At 36.2% G+C, this 25,746-nt stretch overlaps 1 protein-coding gene and 1 pseudogene across 2 annotated transcripts; both read right to left on the minus strand.

Moving 5' to 3' along the window:
- Positions 1-717: 717 nt before the first annotated feature.
- LOC308649321 (olfactory receptor 14J1-like) lies at positions 718-12,706 on the minus strand (the record flags this gene model as incomplete). The annotated part of the gene is made up of 2 exons (XM_081294940.1): positions 718-1,686; positions 12,692-12,706. 2 exons carry the CDS (start codon positions 12,704-12,706, stop codon positions 718-720), a joined length of 984 nt encoding a protein of 327 aa, XP_081151066.1.
- A 187-nt stretch (positions 12,707-12,893) lies between these two features.
- LOC308649322 (class I histocompatibility antigen, Gogo-B*0201 alpha chain-like) lies at positions 12,894-17,657 on the minus strand (annotated as a pseudogene). Its single transcript has 5 exons — positions 17,440-17,657; positions 16,637-16,907; positions 15,804-16,080; positions 15,480-15,680; positions 12,894-12,988 (listed from the first exon to the last, which is right to left on the minus strand). The product of its transcript is annotated as a class I histocompatibility antigen, Gogo-B*0201 alpha chain-like (transcript).
- Positions 17,658-25,746: the final 8,089 nt, after the last annotated feature.

The raw sequence follows: 25,746 nt of genomic DNA on the forward strand, positions 1-25,746 counted from the left end.
TTATCTTATTATGTGTGAAATCTTTGGATCTTTCAATTCACTAAGTTTGTCTTACATATATATTTTTTCTGTTTGACCCATCCTTTGAGTTCCAAATTTCAATCACTAAAATTATATTTGTATACATTTTCATTTATGTCTCTTTTTCATTACATGTTGTTCTATTAATTTTGTTCAGATTCCTTCTTTGATTAATTTTCTGAGCTTGGTCAAATTATTACATAATATCAAATTATCCACATTAGTGGCAAAGTAGTCCATTGAATCCAAAGGGGCAGAGCAAATGATGTGACTGTTCCAGGGTGAGCACTGTGTATTGCTGACTGAAATTCTGAGACATTGATAGAACTGTAGTGAACTCTTACATGACCAGAGGGCATTGAGAATCAGGTGGCTCCCACTCTAGTGTAATTCAGGAAAAAAATGAGGAAGACATTTCAAATTAACTATGTTTCCATTACTCTGATAGAAATGAGTGACGAAGAACAATTAATTCCTTTAAAATGGAAGAAATTTTTCTCACACCTGGATTTGTTTGGTGAGGTTTAATCAGCTGTATTTGTGAGAGTAATTTATACAAATAACTCTGTGCTCACTGTTTTTATTTATAGAGTTAATTTGTATGAATTTAAATGAATATGAATATCCCTATAATAAATTCTTGATTGGTTATGTTACTTTTTCCTTAATAAATTTTTATTTGTCCTTAAAAATGAATTAATGGATGTGATTCAGAAAAAATAAGAAGTCTTTTCTTCTTTCAAAAATCTTTTTTAGAGCTATCTTCATAGCCTTATTTCTCAGGCTATAGATTATTGGATTGAGTGTCGGGGGCAGAACAGTATAAAAAACAGTGAGTAAAAAGTCTGACACAGTTGGAGACTCTGAATGTGGCTTTAGAAAATCAAAAACACTAGTAGAGATGAATAATATGACAACAGATAGGTGGGGCAGGCAGGTAGAAAAGGCTCTGGCTCTGCCCTCAGTAGATGGTATCCTCAGCACAGTAAAGAATATATGCATGTAGGTGACTCCAATAGAGATAAAGCAAACAAATGCCACCAAGGACAAGAAGCCACTAACCCCAAGCTCACCCACATATTCATTAGAACAAGAGAGTTTCAGAAGCTGGGGGACATCACAGAAGAATTGATGAATGATGTTGGCACCACAGAAGTGGATGGAGAAAGTAGCGGCTGTGTGCATGACTCCACCAAGGATTCCACTGGCCCAGACGGCTAACAGTCCATGAGCACAGGTACTGATATCCATGATGACTTCATAGCGCAGTGGAAGGCAAATGGCCACATAGCCGTCGTAAGACATCACTGTGAGTAATGCCATCTCAGCACAGCCACAGAGAGTGAATGCAAAACACTGCAATATGCATTCCCAGATGGAAATATAGCCATTATGCATGAAAGAGTTGCAAATGGACCTTGGGACTGTCACAGAAATGTAGCACAGATCCAGAAAGGAGAGATGTTTCAAGAAGAAATACATAGGTGAGGAGAGTCTGTGGTCCATGGAAGTGGTGGTAATAATGAGAATATTGCCAACTAGAGCCACTATGTATAAGACTAAAAAAAGAGCAGCAAATAGTATTTCTATTTCAGGCTTGCCAGAAAAACCCATGAGAATAAATCCACTCATTGTAGTGAAATTAGCCAGTTTCCTTCTTGATTTCTAAGAATGATACTGACTGTAGGAAGAATGGAAAATCCTAAAAATACAATGTTTGTTATTCAAGAATCTAATGTACTTATTTGGCAAAATGGAAGCATGAAGATTGGACCATCAGCCCACCATTTTAAGCATGAAATAGCTTTACATACTAAGAATTGCATAGAGTAATTTTAAATGTTTTGACTCAACCATAAGGAGGATTAGTAAAATAGATAATATAATTTAGTGTCACTATTTCTAATAAAAGGAAGAAAAAATACATGATTGAACTAATAGAACATACAGCATCCAAGTTTTATACACACTAAAGGTTTCATTCAGTTCATATGAGCACAGCACAAACACATTTTTAGAGACATTTTTGAGGTGTCTGTTTTTTTCCCAATAATCTTCCTAATTTTAAATCTCATTTTTTTTTCATTGAAACACAGTAATTTTACATATTTATGAAGTATGGTATAATTTAATTTGTGCATGCAATATGTGATAATCTGTTTTTTTATATTTTTGTTGTATATGGACACAAATGCCTTTATTTATTTTTATGTGGTGCTGAGGATCAAACCCAGTACCTCACATGTGCCAGGTGAGTCCTCCACCACTGAGTCACAACCTCAGCCCTGATAATCTGTTTTTATATCACCACTGGTACTATCTGATTCTTTAATTGCAATTTCATAACTTTTTTCAAATATAAGAGAACAAATTCTTAACATGTTTTCTTTCTCCATGCATTCTTTGGAAAAATAATGTTAAAGATACATCATTTATTAATAGCATCTGTGTAAAAATTATGATATACAGTCATTGCCCTTATCATAAAATATATAAAATCATCTGAAAAAATTATAAGTGATGAAAGGCCAAAATTTTTCTACTGCATTTTAGAAAAAGAAATCAAATGACCAATATTCTCAGGAAAAGTTATCTACCCTAATTTTTAATTAAATAAGTTTAAAGTAACAATGAGATACAACTTTTATTCTAGTCATATTAGCAAAGATCCAAAACCCACAATTCTCTGAGCTATTGAGAATTCAGTCAGATATGATCTTAATCACGTAGTTAGGTTGATAAAGTTTTCGCAGAATCTGTTTCAGGCATATCTCTGGATTTATCTTGGGAAGTTCAATCGTCCCTGTGTCTCTGGAGGGTCAAGATAATCAACCTTTAAACCGCTTGGAAATAATTACTACTGTTATGTGTCATATTTTTAAGATTATTTTTACTGTGTTTATTTTTATGTATTTACTGATGGTTTACATATTGTATCATTCTTTTAAAAACCAAAGTAGTTATTATTATCACTATTATTTATCTCATTAAAAACAGTTTAATCATAATTGTAATGCCATTTAATTTTTTTTTAAATTTTTTGAGAAGTGCTGAGGATCAAACCCAGGGCTTTGTGCATGCTAGGGAAGTACTCTTACTGAGCTACATTTCCAACTCATGACACAAAAATTATTATTATGTAGATAAATAATTCAGTAATCCTCAACTTGACCATTAAGTGATTGACCAATGAGTGTGTGCCATCATGCCAGACTGATTCATAATTTTTATCAAAAAAAAAATCTAGAGTTGATAATTCTTTTTGCATGTGTGTGGGACTGGGTGTTGAACCAGGGGCACTCAACCACTGAGCTACATTCCCATCCTTTTGATTTTTTAAAAAAAAAATTGAATCAGGTTCTCACTATGTTGCTGAGACTGGCTGTAAACTTGTTATACTCCTGCCTCAGCTTCTCTGGTAGTTGCAATTACAAATGTGCAACACAGTGCCTGGTCAATTAAAAAGAAGTGTTTAAATAGTTTTTCTAAGCTAAATGCCAATGTCTCTCTTTATCTCATCTACTCAGAATCTATAATTCATTTGCTTCATATTATTCATTAAAATATCTTTCTGAGAATCCAAGCAAACTCACCTTAGCACATCCAGGAATTTCTTCCCTAAACCTGGGGTAATTCTATCAATGTGGCAACTACCATTTGGCAAAAGGTCCAGATCTTCCTAATTCATTCCCTTCCAGTAATATTTGGTGCATAGATAGAAAAATAAGGTGTTTCAATACTTTTTCTGGCCACTTGAGGCCAAGCTATATATATCTTTGACCCTATAAGAAAGGTCCCTGAATGCTCTGGGTATTTGAGACCCATTGTAACTGTCTTGGGACTGAAATTTGCAATTCTGTGATCTTTTCCCATGGAGTATATTTTTTTTTTTTGTCAATTTGAGTAAATAATCACACCTACTCAATTGGGATTTCATTTTATTTGTGCCCATTAGACCAAAGCATTGTGGTTTATTCATTGGATTAAGAAACACCCAATACGAGGAGGTTAACTCCTTTGTTCAGTTTGTTCATTGGAAAGTAAATACATAAATAGGTAACTCAAGGCAATTTGGGGCACAACGACAAAGCAGAGGTTGTTTGGCCTTCACATGCTTCCAATTTAGATATTACCATATACTCAAAGAATCACAGCATGAGAAGAAATTGTAAGATCGTCATGGTCAACCAACATTGTATCAAAATTTTAGATACATTTTTCCAATTATGTAGTTTGTCATTATCTGTTTGAATGCTCCAGTTCTAAGACTTTACTATAATTTTCGGACTTCATATTCTAGGAATTGAAAGGTAAACATATTGTGAAGTTCTTCCTCATATTGGGCCCAATCTTCCATTATACTATTTCTTATCTTAATATTGGAAGGGGTAGATGTGGTTCTTATTATTTTATTATTAATTTTTTTCAACATCTAATAATTATACACATTATGGTACCATGTGATATTTCAATATATGTATACAGCTTGACCTGATCAAATTTTTCTTTTTTCATCTCTTGCTATTTTTACTTGTGGTCTGATAGTTTTCTGTAGTGGAATGCTTTGAATTTTTTCTCTTTTTGTCTTGTGCATCAACTGTAGGTATTGGGCTTGTAGTTACCATGAGGCTTATGCAGAACATCTTACAATTATAAAAGTATATTTCAAGTGTATTTCAAGCATCAATAATTCTAAACTTTTATATTCCCATTTTAGGTTTTTAGATCAGAATTACATCATTTCAAAATATGTATTCCTGGGGATGGAGTTGTGGCTCAGCTGTAGAGTGCTCACCTAGCATGTGTGAGGCTCTGGGTTCCATCCTCAGCATCACATAAAAATAACTAAATAAAATAGAGTATTGTGTCCAACTGCAACTAAAAAAATGTATTCCTTTGTTAATAGTTTAGTTTCACTCTTTATTAGGGACAAAATTCTTGAATACCTTACTGTTATAGCCTTGGAATGTTCTAACTTATGCTATTGAGCTTTGTGCTTTTCTAATTTTTATGCTATAAGTTAATGACATTTTGTTTCAACTTAAAGAACTTCATTTAGTAATTTCTGTAGGCTAGGCTAATAGTGATGAAGTCCCTTCATTTTTTCGGGGGGCGTGGTAAGGTTTTTATTCCCTCTCATTTTGGAAAAAATAACTTTGCTAGGCAAAGTATTCTTGTTTGCCATTTTTTTCCCTTCAGTACATTGAATGTAAAAGATACTTGGACCCTTTGCATGTTATATGTTTTTCATCTTTTCCTAAATCCAAATTTCATGTCCCCAAGTTAATGAATTTTTGTTTATCCAATTTAGTGTTCCAGTCCGTAGATCAAACATACTCAAAATTCAATCCCATATTAATATCTCAGTATGTGCCAGCTAATACTTTCATATACTTTGGGTTAATCTTGGTCCTCCTTTGACAGCCTGAGCACATTTCTACTTAATTTATGCAGGAATTTAACTCTAATTTTTAGCTTCACAGTCAGAAGAAACATACATTCTTGTTTATGGTAACACAGAAGATAGAAAGTGTTTTTAATTAACTCATGGGTCTTTTTAAGGATATTATCAGGAAAATAACTTTGTCAGAATACTGCAGAGAAACAGAGCTGATATGACTTTATCTCTCTTTGTCATCTATAATCTATCATCATTTCTCCCTCTCTACATATTATCTACCTACTTACTTATCGATGCATCATGTATCTACCATTCATCTGGTGTAAAAACTGACTCACATAATTATGGAGGCTAAAAAATCCCAACATCTGCAATTGGCAGGCTGGAGACCCAATAGTAAATGGTGTAGTTCTAGACCAATTCTGAGGATCTGAAAACCTGGAGAATCAATGCTGTAAGTTCCAGTTTGAGTAAAGAAAACAAGTAGCTCATACAGTCAGCCACAGTTCTCTATTAATCATTGTGGTGACTAATTTTGGGTGACAAAATTTTTCAGTCTTCATAATGTTGTGAACCAAATACCCTAAAAATTTCCTTTTCATATATGTCTGTATATGTTTATTCCATTGGTTCTCTATTTTTGTAGACCTTGACTGATACACTCAATTTTTTGTCTATTTGGGACTATAATTGATTAGATGAGGCCTTTACACATTATGAAATACAATATGATTTACTCAGTACACCAACTCAAAGGATAATCTCAGCCAGAAACATCATCAAAAATACAATCAAAATGGCTCAGTTAATTGACACACAATACTAAACTTCAACTGAAAGTTTAATAGACTTCTTTTAGCTGACCATTATAAAATCCAATGAGATGAACTGAAAACCAAGTTATTCGATTTTCACTCAGAATTCATGGGAAAATTAAAGGTTTCAGGACTGCCCAGTTTCAAAAAAGTAAACCATATTATCAGTCTTGATACATTAATATAGCAGGAAATTCTCAAAAGGAGAAATGGCCACAGAGCAAAGAACAAATTTGAGCATGCTGCTACGAAAGTATGAATACTAGGTAAAGATCTCAAGGGTGTGGCTATATTATTGTTTGTTGAAGTCTCAGAAAGATTAAGAGGAAATCTAGAATATATTCTAAAACTCTTAATGACAGGTCTATCCCTTACACCTAGACAGGTCCATAAGAATCTTAAGTATGCACCTTGTAAAGGTTTTCAACTAGATGTAAAAATGCTTCTAGAAATCATTTGAAGCATTGCTGATATATAATTAGCACATAAAAATTTGTCCATATTTAATACATACATCTTGATGTATGTATTTGTACACTTATACATTCAGGATGCCATCACCATTACCAAGGTACTAAAATTATTCATCACAGTGCCCCATTTCCTTGTGTTTTTTGCCTTTATTTGATAAGAATATTTAACATGAGATTTATTCTCCTCTTAATGTATGTTGATGTGTATATTATAGGGAATATGTTGTAGATCTGATGTCTTGATCTTTACTTGCATAACAGAAACTTTATACCCACAGAGAAACCACCTCCTTCCACCAGCCCCTGGCAACCATCATTTTATTCTCTGCTTCTATGAGTTGGACTTTTTTGACACTGTATATGTGTAATTAATTCAATATTTGTATTTTATACCTGTTTTATTTTCTAAACATATTGTTCTTTAAGTTTATCCATATTGTCACTGCAGAATCTAATTAATTTAAGATTGAGCAATATTCTATTATATGTATAAACCATATTTTCCTTTTCTTTTTTGTTTGTACATTATAAGTGTACATAATAGTGTGATTAATTATGATATATATATATATATATATATATATATATATATATATATGACCATCCTTGCACGTGACTGAGTCACTCCCCTGGGTGATTGAAGCATTAAGCAGATGCTGCCAGACTGCCCTGCCCTTCTTGTGTTCTAGCAACAGTGTCTTCCTGCCAGGCATGCCTTCCTACAGCCCCATGGGTGGAGCTATGCTTACCTGTTCCTTTGTAATATAACCCCTTGCCCTGTTTGGGATAAAATGTTCCATGGAAACACCTTTTGTGTGTCCCATTATCTTACTGTGCTCTTGAGTGTGGCCTTCCTAGATGTCAGTCAACCTGCTGACAGTGGACATCATGAAGATAGACTCAGACCTCTGAAACCTGACTCCTTGTCTCATTTGAATAGCTTATCCTCAATAAAAGGGGTCAGCATGTGCAGGCTCGCTTTCTCTCTCTCTCTCTCTCTCTCTCTCTCTCTCTCTCTCTCTCTCTCTCTTTCTCTCTCTCTCTCTTTCTGCAGACCCTTAAGGTCAGAGGAGCCATCACAGCACCCCCAAATAAAAAAAGTTTTTTCTGTCTCTTGTGTGGTTATTTCAAGCAGCCCAGTTAGCCCAGTTCCCCTGGAGTGACCTATGAGTGTTTTAGTTGTGAATGCAACCCGACATATATACATGAACATAACATAATTGGATCAATATCTGTGGTAGTCAGTTGCACTGATCTATATATCTGTATGCTAGTATCACTGCTTTAACTAAATCTAAGAAATTTGATTTGGAAAGGAAGAAGTAAATTGTTTGCATATGACATGATTGTATATGTCAAAAACTCTTAAGACTCAAAAAAGAAAACAATAAAACCTCCTATGATTCATGAAAAAAATCACTAAAGTTGAAGGATACAAATTGATTTGTAAAAATTATTTCCATTTTTATACACTAATAGCAAACTATTGGAAAAAATTTTTAAAGCAGTCTTATTTACAATAGCAAAAAATAATAAAATATTGAGAGATAAGTATATCTAAGAAAGTTAAAGCCTGTATACTGAAAACTATAAAACATTGATTAAACAAGTTGAAGACACAATTGATAGGACAACTCATACTTAGAAATTAGAAGAATTAATATTTGTAAAATTTTTTACTACCCCAAATGATGTACATATTAAGTGAAATTACTGTCAAAACCCAAGTAGCATATTTTTTTTCAGATACATAGAAGTTTATTTTAGAAAGTAGATGCAAATTCAAGGGGGAATGGGGGTGATCTCAAGACAGAGCCACTTTTGCAGGTAAAGCAAGGAAAACCCATTCAAGGGATTATGAAGGCTATTTCCAGAGGGAGAGACAGCAACCTGTTGGAGTGGGGTGTTAATATCCATGAAGGGATAGTTGCTAAAAGCTGGACTAGAGGTGGAGCCAGAGCAGAGTCACACAATTTCTCTTCAGTTTGCCCTGCATTTGTGCACTGATCTCAGTCTCTCTGCCAAGAAAAGCTGCTGGTTGTGGAAAGAGCCAGGCTAAAAAACCCCACATATCATGCAACTGGCAAGGCCAAAGGGCTGGGGCTCCCCAAGACTTTTGGAGAGAACATTTTGTCACTATGTGCTCTAATGCTGTATTTGGTGTTAGTGGACCAGGTTGTCCAGCTGGAATTTCATCTTGCATTGGTGTCACCCCTTCTTACTATATCCCTTTCCTCCATTTTGGAATTGGAATGTTTACTATGTGCCACTGTATATTTTCATTTTTACAGAGTTTGCTTTGAGTCTCAGATGAGAGTTTATATTTGGACTTTTGGATAAAACTGAAACTAATAAGACTATGGAGGCCCATAGAGATGGACTAAATACATTTTGCATTGTGAGATGGGCATGAGTTTCCAGGGGCCAGGGGCAGAATGCTAGAGTTTGGATGTAAAGTGTCCCTCCAAAAGTTTCTGCTAATGCAAGAATGTTCACAAATGAAATTATTATATTTTGGAGAGCTGTAACCTAGTCAATCCATCCTAGTTTGAATAGACTGATTGGATGGTAAATGTAGGCAGGTGGGGTATGACTGGAGGAGGTGTCACTTGGGATGTGCCCTGGAAGGTGCATCTTCCCTGTGGTCCCACTCTTTTCTGCTACCTGGTTGCCAAGTCCTGAGTACTTTTCTTTACCATGGCCTTCTGCCATGATGATCTACTTCACCTTGGGCCCAGAGTTGGTCTATCATGCTCTGAATCTCTGAAACTGCGAGCCAAAATAAACTTCCTTTTCTAAGTTGTTTTTGTTGAATGTTTTTGCCAGAATGACCACACAAAAGCTGAATAAAACAATTGTACACAACAGTGGTGTTCACACTGACATATTTGTAAATGCATATAACATAGTTTTCTCCATTTCAATCCCCAATACTATCCTTTGCCTTCTTTCTTCCCTTCCCCTGATCTCTGTTCTCTACTCTATTGATCTTCCTATTTATTTATTTTTAATTGATGCATTGTAAGTATATATGAAATTGGAATTCACTGTGGTATATTCATACACATACCTAGTATAATCTGTTCAACTTCATTTCCCAGTTTCTTTGATCCTTTTTAAATTGGGAAATACAGACTTTTCTCTCCCTGTAAAACTTGGTTTACCTGTGACTACTTTGGCCAATAGAATATGACAAATAGTACATTATGTTAATGTTGGTTCTTGACTTTGAATCAAGTTTTGTCTTTAAAACAGCCAGTAGCTTTTGCCTTGAGCTACTGGTTCCCATTAGGAAAGTCTGCCCTTACTTCCATTGAAGAACCTCATAATAATGACATGGAACAGGATAGAGAGAAATAGACTTTGTCAGCACCTAGCTTTTCTATTCTTAGATGTTTAAGTCATCCCAAGAAAGGCTCCAGACATTATTGAGCAAAAATCAACCTTTCCCTGCAGATCCCTTTTCAATTTTGACCCACCAGAATCATGTTACTTATTTACATAATTGACTAAGACACTAAATTTTAGGGTACTAGGCAGCAATAGCTAAACAGAACATCAAGGGCTTTCTCTGTAGTTATTAAAACCAAAGAAATGTGAGTCTAAGTCAGTTCAGGCTGTATGGTGCATTCTCCACATATACATTCTATCTTCAGGAAAACAGGAATTGAAGGACTGAAGAAGGTTGAGTTAGTTAGTAGATAGAGAAGGCATAAGAGAGAAGTCAGAAACAAATTGAATTTGCCAAAGTGAAAGTAGAAATTTTGAATAGTCAGTATACCAGCTCAAAATAGCTTGCATAATCTTACCCTTATGTATCTTTAAATAATTGTAAATGTTGTTACCCACATCCTTTCAGAACCAGCACCTCTTCTAAGTATTTAGAGATGGAGAGAAATATATGTCCTGTCTATTTGTTTTAGGAAGACCTAGAAGCTATAACTTCATTGCTTTAATTTAGTATAAATTTGATGCCAAATAAGGTAAAGAAAATTTTGATGAATTCTTCATATTTCCTTTATATTACAGTGCACTGTAGTCTATCAAAGATAGAAATAGAGAAACAAAACACAAAAATAGGAATTTTTTTTCTTTAAAAGAGGAAGAGGGAGAGGGAGAGGGAGAGGGAGAGGGAGAGGGAGAGAGAGAGAGAGAGGGAGAGAGAGAGAGAGAGATTTTTATTATTTTTGGCGGACACAACATCTTTGTTTGTATGTGGCGCTGAGGATCGAACCTGGCTGCACGCATGCAAGGCAAGCGAGCTACCTACCGCTTGAGCCACATCCCCAGCCCATAAATGGGAATACTTTTGAATACCTTTCTTTTCCATGAACAAGGGAATGAAAGGAAAATAACACACCAATGAGATTAAAAACAGATTCTTGAGATTCTTTTTGACTTGATTCCATTTTAAATATTTCATGGTAATTTTTGACAGTTTGGCCATTTTACTTCTTAAACATCTCTGAAGATAACAGGTGCCAGAACTCTTTAGGTAAACCACTGATCATTTTACTTATGTTACGCAGTTACTACAATATCATTTGCTTTACTTAATTTCCTTACTGGACCAAAAAAAGTAATTTTCATTTGAATTGTGAAATGTGAAAATAAAATCATCAATTCATTTAGTTAAAATTTTTTCCTCATTTCTTTAATTTTGTTTATTATGAATGAGATGAAGCATTTCAGTTGTGTTTCTCTAGCTCATTCTCTCTTCAGCATGTCCTTAATGTGAGGTTCTTCTTTTTCTGCCACATGGTACCTTTGAGTGTCCTATCTTCATTTACTAGAAATCTCTTGGACAGGGCATTGGTAAATCTAACACTTGTGCAGTATTTGTGCATTAAAATAATAAAGAACATAATTGGCTAATTTTTCACATGAATACACTTTGTGTGGAAGTGGAATGTTTTAAGAGTTTACTTTGCAGTGGGGAGAAACATTTTGTATTGTGTGTGTGTCACTAGGAATTGTCTTAATCTCAGCTTCTCCTTTCTCTCAGTTACTCTCTTTCTTCGTTTCAAATAGCCTGAAAATCCCCATAGCAATATAAAATTATGCAGATTTCTATGGTTCAGAAGAATCTTTAGAACACTATTTGTTACATCTCCAGCTGCAAAAGTAGAATATTTTATGAAGAAGCATGTAGAAGGTAAGCCATTGACAGTGTTTATATTCAGTGGAGTGTGAGATATAAAATCTTTTTATTGCAGGTGGGAGTGCAAGTTGTTATAAACTCTGGGGAGGGTACGATGTTAATGCAATGAGAATTATAACACCTGTATCTCTTTACCTAACATTTCCATGCCCAAGAATTTATCCTAAAAAGACTTTCATATATGAAATAGACTATATATATATATATATATATATATATATATATATATATATATATATCCTACAAATAGATTTTATACATATGCCATGTAAAGTTTTATGTGTTGGAGCAAGACTTGAATTAGCATAGATATGCAATGTGAGAGGACCAACCTAATAAGTATGACACATCTGGAAGTAGCATGTAGTAGGCAGGTTAAAACAGAAAAGGTAAATTTTATGTACTGATAGGGAAAGATCTCTAAGATACACCTAATTTGGTACACTGATTTATTCATATAACAATATATTTTTGCTCCATTCTTTCTATAAGTAAATATTTGTATTTTTTGGTGTATGCATAAAGGCTCTCTGCAAGGACAGACAAGCAGACATTAATGTTGGTTGCCCATGAGGGTTACCTGTGTGGGGGCGGGGGCAGGGAGGGGCTTCTTATTGTGCAGAGCAGTGACTTAAATCATGGTCTTACTGACTCATGGCTGTATTAGCACTGGAAACTTCCTGTGTAAAGGTGCAGATCAAGATGGCTCAGTTGCTATGGTGATCCCTGCCCATGTAAATTGTGCAAAGGCACAGATTTATATAACTCTGGACTTTGAGCTCAGGCACCAGCTCCTGGGAATAGAGAATTCTGAACATACCCAGATAACCCTCATGTCTCACCAGTCCTGTGTTCTTCAGATTGCCTGCTTTGCTGAAAGTTTTCAAAAATAACCTTTTGATGAAACCTGTATAATAAATGTGCTTGAGCTAGCTCTGAGTCAGTCAAATGCTAGTGGAGTTTGACTGCCCAGCTTTTTTCCCTATGTGCTTTTTCTCTGTTTGTCTTTTCTTTATCCCCCATCACCTCTTGTCTGGTATTCTCTGAATTAATCGCTGCAGAGATGACAGGGCCATGCACATTACCTTTTTATACATTTTGAATTTTGAATCATTATCTATTAAAAGGACAAAAACAAAAAATAATCAGGACATACCTGTTAAAAATTTTCATAACTCACATATGAATTGATATTTGTTTCCAATGGCATAAACATAGCTTTAAATTAAACTTTTAAAAACATAAAAGTTTAATAATTTTATTGATAAGTCTAAAATGTGTTAGCCTAGAAGGATCACACAGATAAACAGACCAAAATATTATTCATATATACCAAATGTAGGTAGTATACACACATTTCTATACCTGGTTATGTATAAGAATACATTATAATATATTGTAAATAAATATTATTGTTATATTTAAAGCTTTGTCCAGGGTTTCATAAATTGACTTCCAGACCACTCATGTATAATCGAATCAAGCTTTTATTGAAGCACACCAGTGGCGGCTGACCAGAATGTTAAGCTGTTCCCCTGATCAGCCCCAAACAATTGCAAGGACACCCCTTATAAGTTTGAAAACCGCAAAAGGGATGTTCGGGGGGTCTAGCCAATGCAAGCAAGCCAGGTTACAGAAGCAGGACAGTTCAGTCAAGTGGAGGGAAGCCTAACCAATCACAGTTATCTCAGTCACCCCAGTTACAGAAACAGAGCCCCGTTACCCTAGTTACAGAAACAATGCCCCATTAGGTAGTTCCATGTCCTTAAAGGTTTCTATAGCAAAAGGAAAATTACATCTTGCTCCAGTCATGACTCTTCTACTTAGCATGGTTGTTTTACAGGATGAAGTCATAAAACAAAATGGAGTCACATTTGCTCCTAATATCACATTATCATATGATATTCTTAAAAACAAATTCAACGTTAGGGTTTCATGGTTAGTGTTCCATATATAAATGTTTTCCTTCTGTTACCTAGGAACATATAGTTTAACACAACTAGAACACATTATTCCATTTAGAATTTTTCTGCTATCCAATTTCCTTTGTTGTACATATTCTAAACAATTTGAGAAGCAGTATACTTATATATCTCAACTTTCTCATTGTCTGGTAATTTATGCCTCAGAAGAGTTGTCTAGATCCCTTCAGGTCAGACTCTCTTTCTGATCACCCTAAACAAGGCATCCTTCACTTCCTTGTTCCTCAAAGTATAGATCAGTGGATTAAGAACAGGAGTGACCACACTGTACATGATGGCAATGATGGCTCCTGGTCCCTGGAGCTCCCTAATGTAGGGCAAATGTAGGTGAAAATAACAGGAGTAAAGAAAACAATAACCACCATGAAGTGGGAGGCACAGGTGGACAGTGCTCTGCTAAGTGTGCTGCAGGACTGGGTCTTGAGGAAGAGGTACATGATAATGTAGAAATAGGAGAGAAGGGTCAGAAAGAAGGGGCCTGCAGCGATGGTCCCTGTGACAGTGTTGAGCAGCCTCTGGTTGAGCTCAGTGTTCCCATAGGCCAACTCCAGAAATGGCTTAACATCACAGAAGAAGTGATGGATGTGGTTGGGACCACAGAAGTTCAAGCAAGATGTCATCAGGGAGTGCAGCAGGGCATAGAAAAATCCAGTGGCCCAAATGGTGATAGCCATCAGGGTGCAGAGCTAGGGATTCATGATGACAGTGTAATGAAGTGGTTTGCAAATAGCTACAAAGTGGTCAAATGCCATCACTGCCAGCAACATGGCCTCTGTACTACCCAGGAAGTGGAAGAAATGAAGTTGGCTTATGCATCCCATGAAAGATATTGGAGAAATGCATTCTACTGTCATGTATAACTAATTAAAACAAAAAAAAAATAGAAAAAAAAGAAAGTACATTATTAGAATGTCAACTGTGTGTAAGCACTGTAACATCTATGTAAAAACACTGAAACTTGGGCTGGGGATGTGGCTCAAGTGGTAGCACGCCCGCCTGGCATGCGTGCGGCCCGGGTTTGATCCTCAGCACCACATACCAACAAAGATGTTGTGTCTGCCGAGAACTAAAAAATAAATATTAAAAATTCTCTCTCTCTCACTCTCCTCTCTCACTCTCTCTTTAAAAAAAAAAAACACTGAAACTTTCTCAATAAAAGAAGAAATGTCTTTTTTGTACATTTACATTTGTGAAAGACAAAAATTTCTCAAAGTTTTGACTTTTTTATAATTGCATATTTAATTGTGATCATCTTGTCAAAAGATTTAGGTTGTCCAATACAGTATTTCAGATTACTTCAGGTATAAAGCTGGGAATGCACAGTTGCTAATCATAGTGATAGGTGTTTATACATTTTGCTTGTTGACCTTTTAGGAATATGGTTTATCTGTTCATAGTTGTTATACCTGTACAACAGTCATTAGTATAGTTGCACATGTATCCATGTAACAATATATATGTTATTGCCTATTTTATGGTATAAAGTAGCTTCTGACCTGTTCTGTCATGTTTCTAAAACAAATCCCTTTTAAAAATGCAAATAAATGTATTTTAATGAATTAAAAAAATATTTCCCCAGGATTATAGTTTTGATCTTTTGGAGATTTAAATGTTTGGAATTATGGCTTTCAGGTTTATGTTTTTTGTGGGTCAACCCTTCTTAGTTAAAGAATCAAGAAAAGCTACCTGGGGCTTGGGAAAGAAAACTCTGACCTCACCCTTACTCTACCTGAGTTCTACCTCACATCATAATAGCAGCAATAGCTTCAAGGAGAACCAGGCCAGAAACCATTACCACAAAGGGGATAGAGATCTGGGGAGACCTCTCTGGGAAAGGAAGGGAGGATGAGTGACCCTGGCTCTCAATTTTCAGTCCTGACCCTGCTGAGGGTCTCCAGAATGGCTCCTGCTCTCCTGACCACAGGCCTTGTGTCCTCATCCCCTCCTTACACCATCTCAGGGTGAGTGGTTCAGGAAAACCTTCATGATGCTCACGGCACGTGTGTATCTCTGCTCCTCTCCAGCAGGCACTACCACAGCTGCCCATATCTGGAAGTTTCTATCCCCTGCAGGCCTGGACTCCACAAGCTCCATTTCCTGGGTCTGGTCCTCCCTAAGCCGTGCCAAGTCAGGGTGATCTCTGCTGGGTAGAATCCTAGAGTTGAGCACCTCAGGGTGACCTCATGGTCAGAGAAGGGGTGATGGGTGACATATGTCAATGGGGAATCTGCTGAGAAGATTCAGTTAATTGGGACATTTTGCATTACTTCCCATCAGCCACTGAAGAAAGGACAGGGCAATAGGTGTGGGGTGGGAGCACAAAACCCATACCAAAAACCAGGATCTGCGGAAATATTCCTATTTTTTGTTATGTTCTGAATCAGGGTGAAACACCCAGAGGAAGAGGCCCCAAGCCTCTGAGAAAGATTCTGACCTGAATGGAGGCTGACAGCTAAGGAAATGAATTCCAAAATCATTGGGTTGGGATAAAGAACAGAGCCAGAAAGTCGCTGTGGGATACCCAAGGTTGCTGCCAGAGTCAAAGGAAACTGATCACTTATTTTAAGGATCATTTTCCTTCCAGCCCTAGGACCCCTTAGTTGTAATTAAGAGATAGTTCTTAGAATCACTCTCTGGTACAGCTTCTGGAAACCAAGTTGCACTCATACCCTTTTGGATCAGAGGGAGGACGGTATTCTCATGTGGATTCCATTATTCTCCCTCCTTATTGGCGAATGGGGAAATGTACAGGAGATCTGGAAGTTGCGTTGTGCCAATAATACCTGCACACTGCAGTGTCCCCTTCCTGTTCTCCAGGTGCTTGCGGAGTGTCTTTAAGCACTCCCCTTCCAGGTAGACCCTGTTTGGCTCCACCACACCTTCAGCCTCCCACTTGGGCTGGGTGATCTGAGCTGCAGTGTCAGCGATGGTCCAAGAGTCCAGGTCTTCCTCCAGGGCCATGTAATCCGCCCCATTGTAGGCTTAAGCCAGAACCCACAGAGGCGGTGCTAGTCTGGTCCCACCTTGCAGCCATACTTTGGATGGTGTGAAACCCTAGTCTCCTCCCAGGATTAGGTCTCCCCACCTACTCCCGCTCTAGCTTCAGCCAACTGGTGTCAGATCTTTTCATTCATGAAACAGAAATGGAAACCTGAGCCCCACACTTTTCTTAGGTTAAAAATAAGCAGGAAAGAAGAAGTGGGTTACATTAGATTGAGTAGAGAGAAGTGATGGGAGGGGAGGGGCGAGGAAGGGGGAATGGAAGGACAGCAGAATAAAACAGACATTATTATTGCTGTGGGTATATATGTGACTGCATGACCAATGTAATTCTGCAACCTGTACACTCAGAAAAATGAGAAATTATATCCCATCTAATTCAAATGTATGATACGTCAAGATCATTGTACTGTCATGTGTAACTAATTAAAAAAAAAAAAAGAAAAAAAAATGAGCAGGTCTCCCACTATCACTGTCAATCTTTGACCTGGAGATTCGGGAGGCTCTGGCACAGACATTGAGGAGGAAGGGTTGCAGGACATTGAGGAGGAAAGGTTGTTACCTGCAACCGGGCCGGGTCACTCACCGTCCTCGCTGTGGTTGTAGAAGCAGTGCGCAATTTGCAGGTTGTATTGGTAAATCTGCTCCAGCTCTTTGGTTTACCGCGTCTCCTGGTCCCAGTACTCCAGCCCTTCCTGTTTCATGCACTGCGTCTTTAGCTCCATCTTGACTTGCCGGGAACTCATCCCCATCTTGAGTTTCAGGCAGAGGGAACTGACCCAGTGTGTCCTCTACGTAGCCCATTTCCACAGTGTGAGGCTTCCCGCCGAGAGGTACCTTGGGTCCCAGGTTGAGAAAGCCTGGAGTGGAGTGGCCTGGCTCTAGGGCTTGTGGGATGGAAAGGGCGGGGCGAAAAAAGGGAGTGGGTGAGGGAAGGGGGCACGACTCGCGAAGTGGGGACTCGGGGAGGGGTCTGGGTCAGCGGTGAAGGAGACAAGGCTTCCCAGGGTCCTGTGTCCCAGCCGAGGCCATTTTCCTCCTGATCTCGCGCTCACCCGCCCAGGACTTGGTCAGGGTCAGGGCTCTCAACAGCTGCTGAGAAGCGCTCGGGGCGCCTGGCCCTGACCCTTCATGTTTGAGTAGGGTGAGTCCAGGTCGGTCCCTTTGGATTTTATAATCAGGAACTGCAGCGACGCTGATTGGCTTCTTTAGGAATCCTACACCCAGTAGAAGTACTGGGTCCCTGTCTTGAGGAAGGAGGAAACTGACCCAGGTTGGGACAGGGAGAAGTGAAACCCTGGGAAATCCCCAAGGGTATTCCTCAACGCGAGGCTTCTTTACACACCATCCTGTCCTGCGACCCTGAGAGCCAGGTCCAGGACCTGAGATTTTTGTCTAGCCTAAGCTCTCTCCTCTTTCCATAAGGGCTCTTTGGGCAGAGTCTTTCAGCGTCCTGCCTCAGGTGCTAAGTCAGCAGTTCTCAAACATTTTGATTTCAGAATCTCTCTATGCTCTTAGGAATTAAATAGGCTCCCCAGGGTAATTTTCTTTATGTGTATTACAGTTATCAATATTTATCACATCATAAATTAAACCGTTTTAAAATAATCTACCTAGTCAATTAATAACTTATTGTTAACAGAAAAATATTATTTCAGAGAAATAACTATTTTCCAAAATAAAGCAGTAAAGTGAGAAGGCTGGACCTTCTTTACACTTCACATTTTTGTAAGTGAAAGAACCATCAGACGATGTTGGAAAAATACCCATTTATTGAGGAACAACGTTGCACATTTATAGAGCTGGGGTGGTTCAACAGAGCAGGGTATTGGCAAAGGGAGCTTTCTGATTGGTGGGTAAGGATCATGAGAGTCAGCCGGACTCACCATTAGGTGGCTCTTCCAGAGCTGTCTCTCTGTCTTGGGGCATGGGGAAGTTAGTACAGAAGAGAAGGCGGTCGCTGCCATCTTTGGAGCATGGGCGACTCCCAACAGTAAGTCCTTTTTCTTGTCTGTTTTGTTAAAAGACCTGTGGATTTTTGTATCTATTTATGCATTTAACCTGTAATTTTGATTGAAATATATTAAAACATTAGATTCACACTGGTATGTAAGGGAGTACTTTTAAAAATGTTTTTGGATAATTGTGGGTATTCATCTTTGATACTACACTAAAATGACACGTTAGCTTCTTAAAGGTTATTTGCAACTGTCACTGAACTTTTGATATTCTGTTGAATTAAAATCCATAGATGTGTCTTGCACATCTGTCAGCTAAATATACAAGTCTAAATAATCATAGTTTCTCTGTCATTCATTCTTTGAAGTAAAACTGATATTTCACAAAATGAACTGATACTGTTTACAAAATTTTTCATTGATGTAAACATCCCAGCTTGGAATGTAGAAGGTTTTCTGTGTATTTCCCATTTAATTATATAAGTTATCTTAAAAAAAATGTGAACACTAGACTAGAGGTTTAATACAGTTAATAGTTTTTAATCCTTCAGCCTAGACAAGTTTGCATGAAAGTCACTTTTTCTTTTTCTGTAATTAAGAGGTGGTAAAAAGAATACAATAACCACTACTAAAGTTTGGTACTGTAGCCTCCATTTTTGCTGAATTTTATTTCAGTCTTAGTAATATTATAAAACTAGTTTTGACCTTGTGGATCCTGTGAAAAGATCTCAGCAACTATAAGGGTTCTATATACCACACTTTGAGAACTACTGCTCTGAGTAGTGCTCAACTGCCCCCATCCTTTATCTTTGTGAAAAGTACCCTTTTATAGTGTCTATCTCCCCACTTCACTCTTTTTTTCCTGTTTTTTTTCCTTCCCCCATTTGCCCACACTTTCTTCCTCCCCCCTTTTAGAACTTAAGGTAAGTTTACTAAATTTAACTGCTAGATTAATTCTTTAATATTTATTTTTCTTTATTTGTAGTTGAACACAATACCTTTATTTTATTCATATATTTTTATGTGGTGCTGAAGATCGAACCCAGGGTCTCGCACATGCAAAGAGAGAGCACTACCACTGAGCCACAACCCAGGCCCTAGATTAATTTTTTATATAACTAATATATTTTTATTACTATATTAGTTTACTAAATTTAACTACTAGATTAATTTTTTAAGTTGTTCCAGGACTTTATTATTGGTTTATACTTAAATTTGAGAAACTGCAAAGAAGAATTGCAACAAGTTTTTATTCTTACAAGGTTGTAAAGTACAGAAGTGATTACAGTTGAGGTGGCTCTGGTATCTCTTAAAGTGTAGCTGGTTGGTATTGGGATTAGCAGAGGTCACACATTGAATTAAAATATCATTATCTAGATATTCATTCAACCCAGAGCTCTTAACAAATAGAAGCTCACATAGTAACTCTTCACTTAAAAGAAGTCAGAACTATATTGATAGATTGGTAGACATACAAACAAGAAATTTTTGCAAAACATGTCAACAATTTAAATGTGCTTCTATTTTTGATGCAGAAAATTCTCTTGGGAATTTATCCTAAGAAGATAACCATACATATAGTATATTCAAGGATGTTTTTATGGATTGTGACTAAACAAGCAGAAGAATAGGAACAATCTAAAGCGCTGCAATCAGTATGGTGGTAGCTATGAACAGCAAACACTTAGTATGTCTCTGGTAATGATGCAATGTATTGTACTGAGAGGGTAAAATGTAATCCTCAAGCAAACCCATAAAGAACAGATTAGATTGTTTATTCCTTTGTGCAGACAGGGAAAAGGAGAAAGAAGTTAAGGAGGGGGTGAAGTTGTGATGGAACCAGGGATTTTCTCCCAGGGTCCTGTTGACTAATATTCTGTGGTTGGGGTGACTCTGAATCCCAGGTAAATGACTTGTTTCCAGAACCCAGAATGTTGCTAGCATCAGAGCTCAGGAGGATATGGGGCAATGTAACTTCACTTCCCAAACCAAACTTATAGTTCATCATGCAGTATATGTTTTAAGATTTCTGGTGAATTATGTGATTACTAAAGATACAATGAAGAAAAAAGTAAGATCATGGTAAATGCACAATATTGAGGGAGATGTACATTTAGAAGAAATTACACATACAAGTATAAAATTAGTACTGAGATAAGGGCTTTGAGGCCAAATTCAGGGGATCATGAAAGCAGAGAATAGGAGACCTAAGATATCCACTACCACTATTCTCAATAGTATCTAAAATGTGTAAGAAAGACATGGCATTTATGAAACAGGAACAAAATTATATAAAATTATACACAGAAAACAAAAAAGAGCTTTTGGAAATTAAAAATAATTGTGTAAATAAATGATTCAATAGATGAATTAGAAGATTAAAGTCATGCTACCACAAACTTGTACATATTAAAAAAAAATTGGCAATCGAGACAAGAACACTAGGCTATCAGTTGAGGGTTTCCAATAACTTCATACAAGTTCTGAAAGAACTGAGAATAAAAAGTGATTCCATAATCACAACAAAATTTCTGAGTTTACTACCAAAAATTTATACTTTACATGGTGCTTCAACCAAGTGCATACTATAGGTGAAAACACTCACACAAAGAAATGTCATAGTTACAGAAAGTGGCTGGAAAAGAAGACAACTTGAAAACTTCAAAAGTCAAGAAAAAATATCTTTGGAGCTAGAAAACAAGGATAATATTAAAATTAAAACTTTGACAGTGAATGGGTTTTATTGGGTATTGATGAATTGACATAGATCTCAGAAATACATCACTTTCTCTGCACAAGTAATCATAACAATACAAATAATGACTTTAGTTTGAGGCTTTGTATTACTTCAATAGACTCTATATGTAAGGTTGCTTCTTATAAGAGTCTATGATAAACTTAGCAGAGTTTATAAACACCAATCCCTACATATAAGTTAACCAAATTCATATCATGTTTATTCTTTTCTGTTTCATTATAAACTTCCCAAACTTTTCTCATTTCTATATCTGTAAAATTCAGTTTATAATTTATCACATCCAGTTTTCAGTTTTCGAAGTTATATTTTTTTTGTGGGCTGAGGACATAGTTCATTTGGTAGAGTGCTTGCCTCACATGCACAAGGCCCTGGGTTCAATCCCCACCATTGTAAATAAATAAATAAATAAAAACAAATAAATATTAATTTTTTAATTCTCTAGATATTTGATTTGTCAAGGATCGGAGCTGTTTTCACTGACAAAGGGCTCTGAGCAAGATTTTTATTTTTTTATTATCATCATCATCATCATCATTGAAGTGGTTTCACATGAACAAACAGAAGGGAAGAATGTGATATTTATGATAACAGGAATATGGAAAGAATAAATCCTTTGGGAGAAAATCCCAACATGTTAATGCCCAAGATGCCAGTATGAAGGTTTAAGAGGATTCAGCTTATTTTTCTTCTGTTCAGAATAAGATGAGATTTATTGAGATTCAATATTACACTTAGATACAGCTGTTAGCAATAAAGATGAATGTAAGAGGCTTTGAGTATCCAGAATTCTTTCTGATCATTTTATGCAAGGAAACATCTTATCTCTGAGTTTTGGATATCTCCTCTGAACAGAAAGTTATATTCATTCTAAGACACATACAGAGGGAAGTGCAGGCCAAAATGGTGTAGACTAAAGAGAAAGAATGATGTTAGGTAAAAATTTTCTTACAGAAGGGAGTTGAGGTCACAAGAATGGGTGAGTGAGAGTAACTTGTGAGCCTCTTTGAATTTATGTGGTGAAAAATTACAGAGTGGTATGATAGGTGGGCTCATATATTACAAACACAGGAGATAAAGAGAAGAAGGAACCAAGGAAGAGAGAAAATAATTAGGGGAGTAATCTTTAAGTACATGTCAAGACCAATACTCATAAAAGTAGCAGATTACCAGTGTTAATAATAAGCCAGATTGCAGTTAGTGTTAAATCATTACATAACTTTGTAGTATTATTTTTAGTGGAGGAGAGATTGTGTTATTGTCCAGGAAAAAGATTTGTAAACTGAAGTGTAATGTATTTGCTTATGTAGTTTCACGTGCATATATTCCAAATCCCTGATTATATGCATCAATTAGAATGGCTTTCCACTATGTATACGTTTTCTGAAATTAATCCTCTTACTTCCTCTAAAACCATTTCATTTAGTAGAAGGAAGATTTAGTGGAAGGATGAGGAATGGGCAAAGGGAGAAATTGTTGAATGAAATTGACCAAATTCTGACTTCCTGTATATCTGTAAAGCACCAACTAAAAAAAAATAAATAAATAAACAAGTAAAAGGAAGACCAGAAGAATAGAAGAAGGGTAACAGGGAAAAGGATGAAGGGAAGGAAAAATGATGTACTGGGGACTGAAATGGAGCAAGTTATATTCCGGTATGATTATGTCAGAATGAACCCCATTATTATGTGTAACTACAATGCACTGATAAAAAAAATATTGAAAAATCCCAGTTCCATTTAGAACATTCTCCTATATCAATGTCCATGGAATGTAGCTTCTTGCCTTTTGTGTTGATTCACCCATCATAAAATTAAATTTTAAATACTATTTCCAGTGCTAATGAATGATTAATAACCTTTCATGGGGCTGGGGTTGTGGCTCAGAGGTAGAGTGCTGGCCTACCATGCATGAGGCAGTGGGTTCAATCCTCAGCTCCACATAGACATAAAATAAAATATATTGTGTCCACCTATAAGTAAAATAAATATTTTTAAAAAATAATCTTTCATGTCATCAAGAGGAGGACATACCAAAAATTAATTGTGAAACGCTGTCCCTATATGGCTAAAAACAATGTACATAGTTCACTTTAACATAGTCATGTGCTCTGGTAAAGTGGGAAAACCATTTTTTGAGTTATGCATCACATTCAAGGCAATGTTATGTGTAGATTACAGATTGGAATGCTTAAAAAATGCTAATCTGATCTCATAAAATTGACAAACATTAAAAGGGTAATAAAACATTAGTTAATTCATTAAACATATAGAAAGCACCTGAAAAGTGCTGGACACTGTTTTAGGTGCAAGGACAGGATGGCTAGGTGCCAGAGTTAGCACGAGGTAGGCCTGGAACCTGAATTCATAGTACCTCCAAGATTTCTGTGCAGTTTATTTTAATGAATTTGGATCTGGGCCAAAAAAACATATACGTGTTTTCCTTCAATATGCTCATCTGCAAGGTATAGATGCACAATATGTTGAGAGTAGTTTAGGACTTTCCAGATGAGGACATGAAACAGGTTGGTCAAGGAATGTAAGGATGTATTCAAGGGAGTGACTATAAAGATGACTCATGGAATTTAAGGAGAGTAAGGAGGAATGTGACTGCAGGAGAGAAGAAAAGATTACTGGATTTTAGGGGCTGAAGACTGTAGAACTTAAAATATTAGAAAGAGTAATCGATGAAATCAGTCAATGGCAGTTAGAGTGTAGGATGCTTGACATTGAGATGATGGAGGGTTGGAATTATTAATAATGACAAAATCTAGTGTTCCAGTAGGAGAAAGTGGCTAAGGTAGGATGCAATGATTATCAGACAAATGAATCTTATGGAAGAGGGTAGGGGAAGTAAAATATGTTCAAGAAAAGGGGCAAGCATAGTGCCTGTTGGAAAACACTGTGGCACACTGGTGGAACTGAAAACTACCCAGGATGATCAGATCTGAGGAATAGTAAAGGTCAGACTGCAGAACTAAGCCACAGATAGATCCTGGAGGGTTTGTAAGCATATGCAATTAGAAGATATTAAAGTGTTCCAAATAGAGATGTTATGTTATAACATTTGGACTATTTCTGGCTTTTGAATATTATGAATAAAGATTCTATAAACACAGGTTTTTGTGGGAATATGTGATTTCATTTTTTTCTGGGAAAAATGCCCAGATGTGCATCTGTTGGTTTACATGATAGGTTCATATTTAATTTAAAAAGAAAGTGACACACTTTTCAACATTGCTGAAGCATGTTACATCTTGGCTAATGTTAAATTTGAGATCCACTTTCTCAGTATCCTTACTAGCATTTGGTGTTGTCATTATTTTTTTATTCTAGTCTTTCTGACAGATGTGTGGTGATATCTTTCCATTATTTTAATTTGCACTGTAGATAATGAAAAATGATGTTGGACATCTTTACATGTGATAGTTTGCTATCTGCATATCATTTTCTGTTCATATCTATTTTTGTGTTTTACTGATTGTTTATTGGAGTTTTTTTGTTTCTATACTGTTGAATTGTGAGAATTCTATTGAATATATGGTTTGGCAATATTTTCTCCCAGTCTGTAACTTATCTTTCCAATCTTTTAGTGGAGTGTTTTGCAGAGCAATATTATTGTTTGGGGGTTGGTAAGGTCATTGTTTACAATTTTTTCTTTATGGGTCTTGCTTTTGGCTTAAAGTTTAAGAATTCTTCACGAAGCTCTAGATCCTGAATATTTTCTTCCATCTTATTTAAGAAATTTGTTTTTTTACATTTAAATATAATTCCAAGATTAACTTTTATTCATTTTATTTATGAAGTAAAATTTAAGTTGAGTTTAATTATTTCTTTTTTCTATTGATATCCAATTGACTTGGCACCATTTGTTCAAAAGACAAATGTTGAATTATTTTGTAGTTTCTTTCAAAACTTATGTGTATTTGTGTGTACCTACTTATGGGTACTTTGTTTTGCTCCATTGATCATCCCTTTGTCAATACCATAGAATCTTGATAACTGTAGCTAAATGATAATCTTTGACAATGAGTAAAAATATTTCTTTCAATTTATTCTTTTTTCAAAATTATTTTACTTCTTTTCTCTTCTCACATGAATTTTAGCATAATCTTATCTAGCTTTAGAAAAATATTTCTGGAGTTTGATAGAAATTATATTAAACCTGGACCCAATTTGGA

This window comes from Spermophilus citellus, assembly GCF_964194105.1.
Source record: "Spermophilus citellus genome assembly, chromosome: 5".
NCBI classification, from domain to species: domain Eukaryota; kingdom Metazoa; phylum Chordata; class Mammalia; order Rodentia; family Sciuridae; genus Spermophilus; species Spermophilus citellus.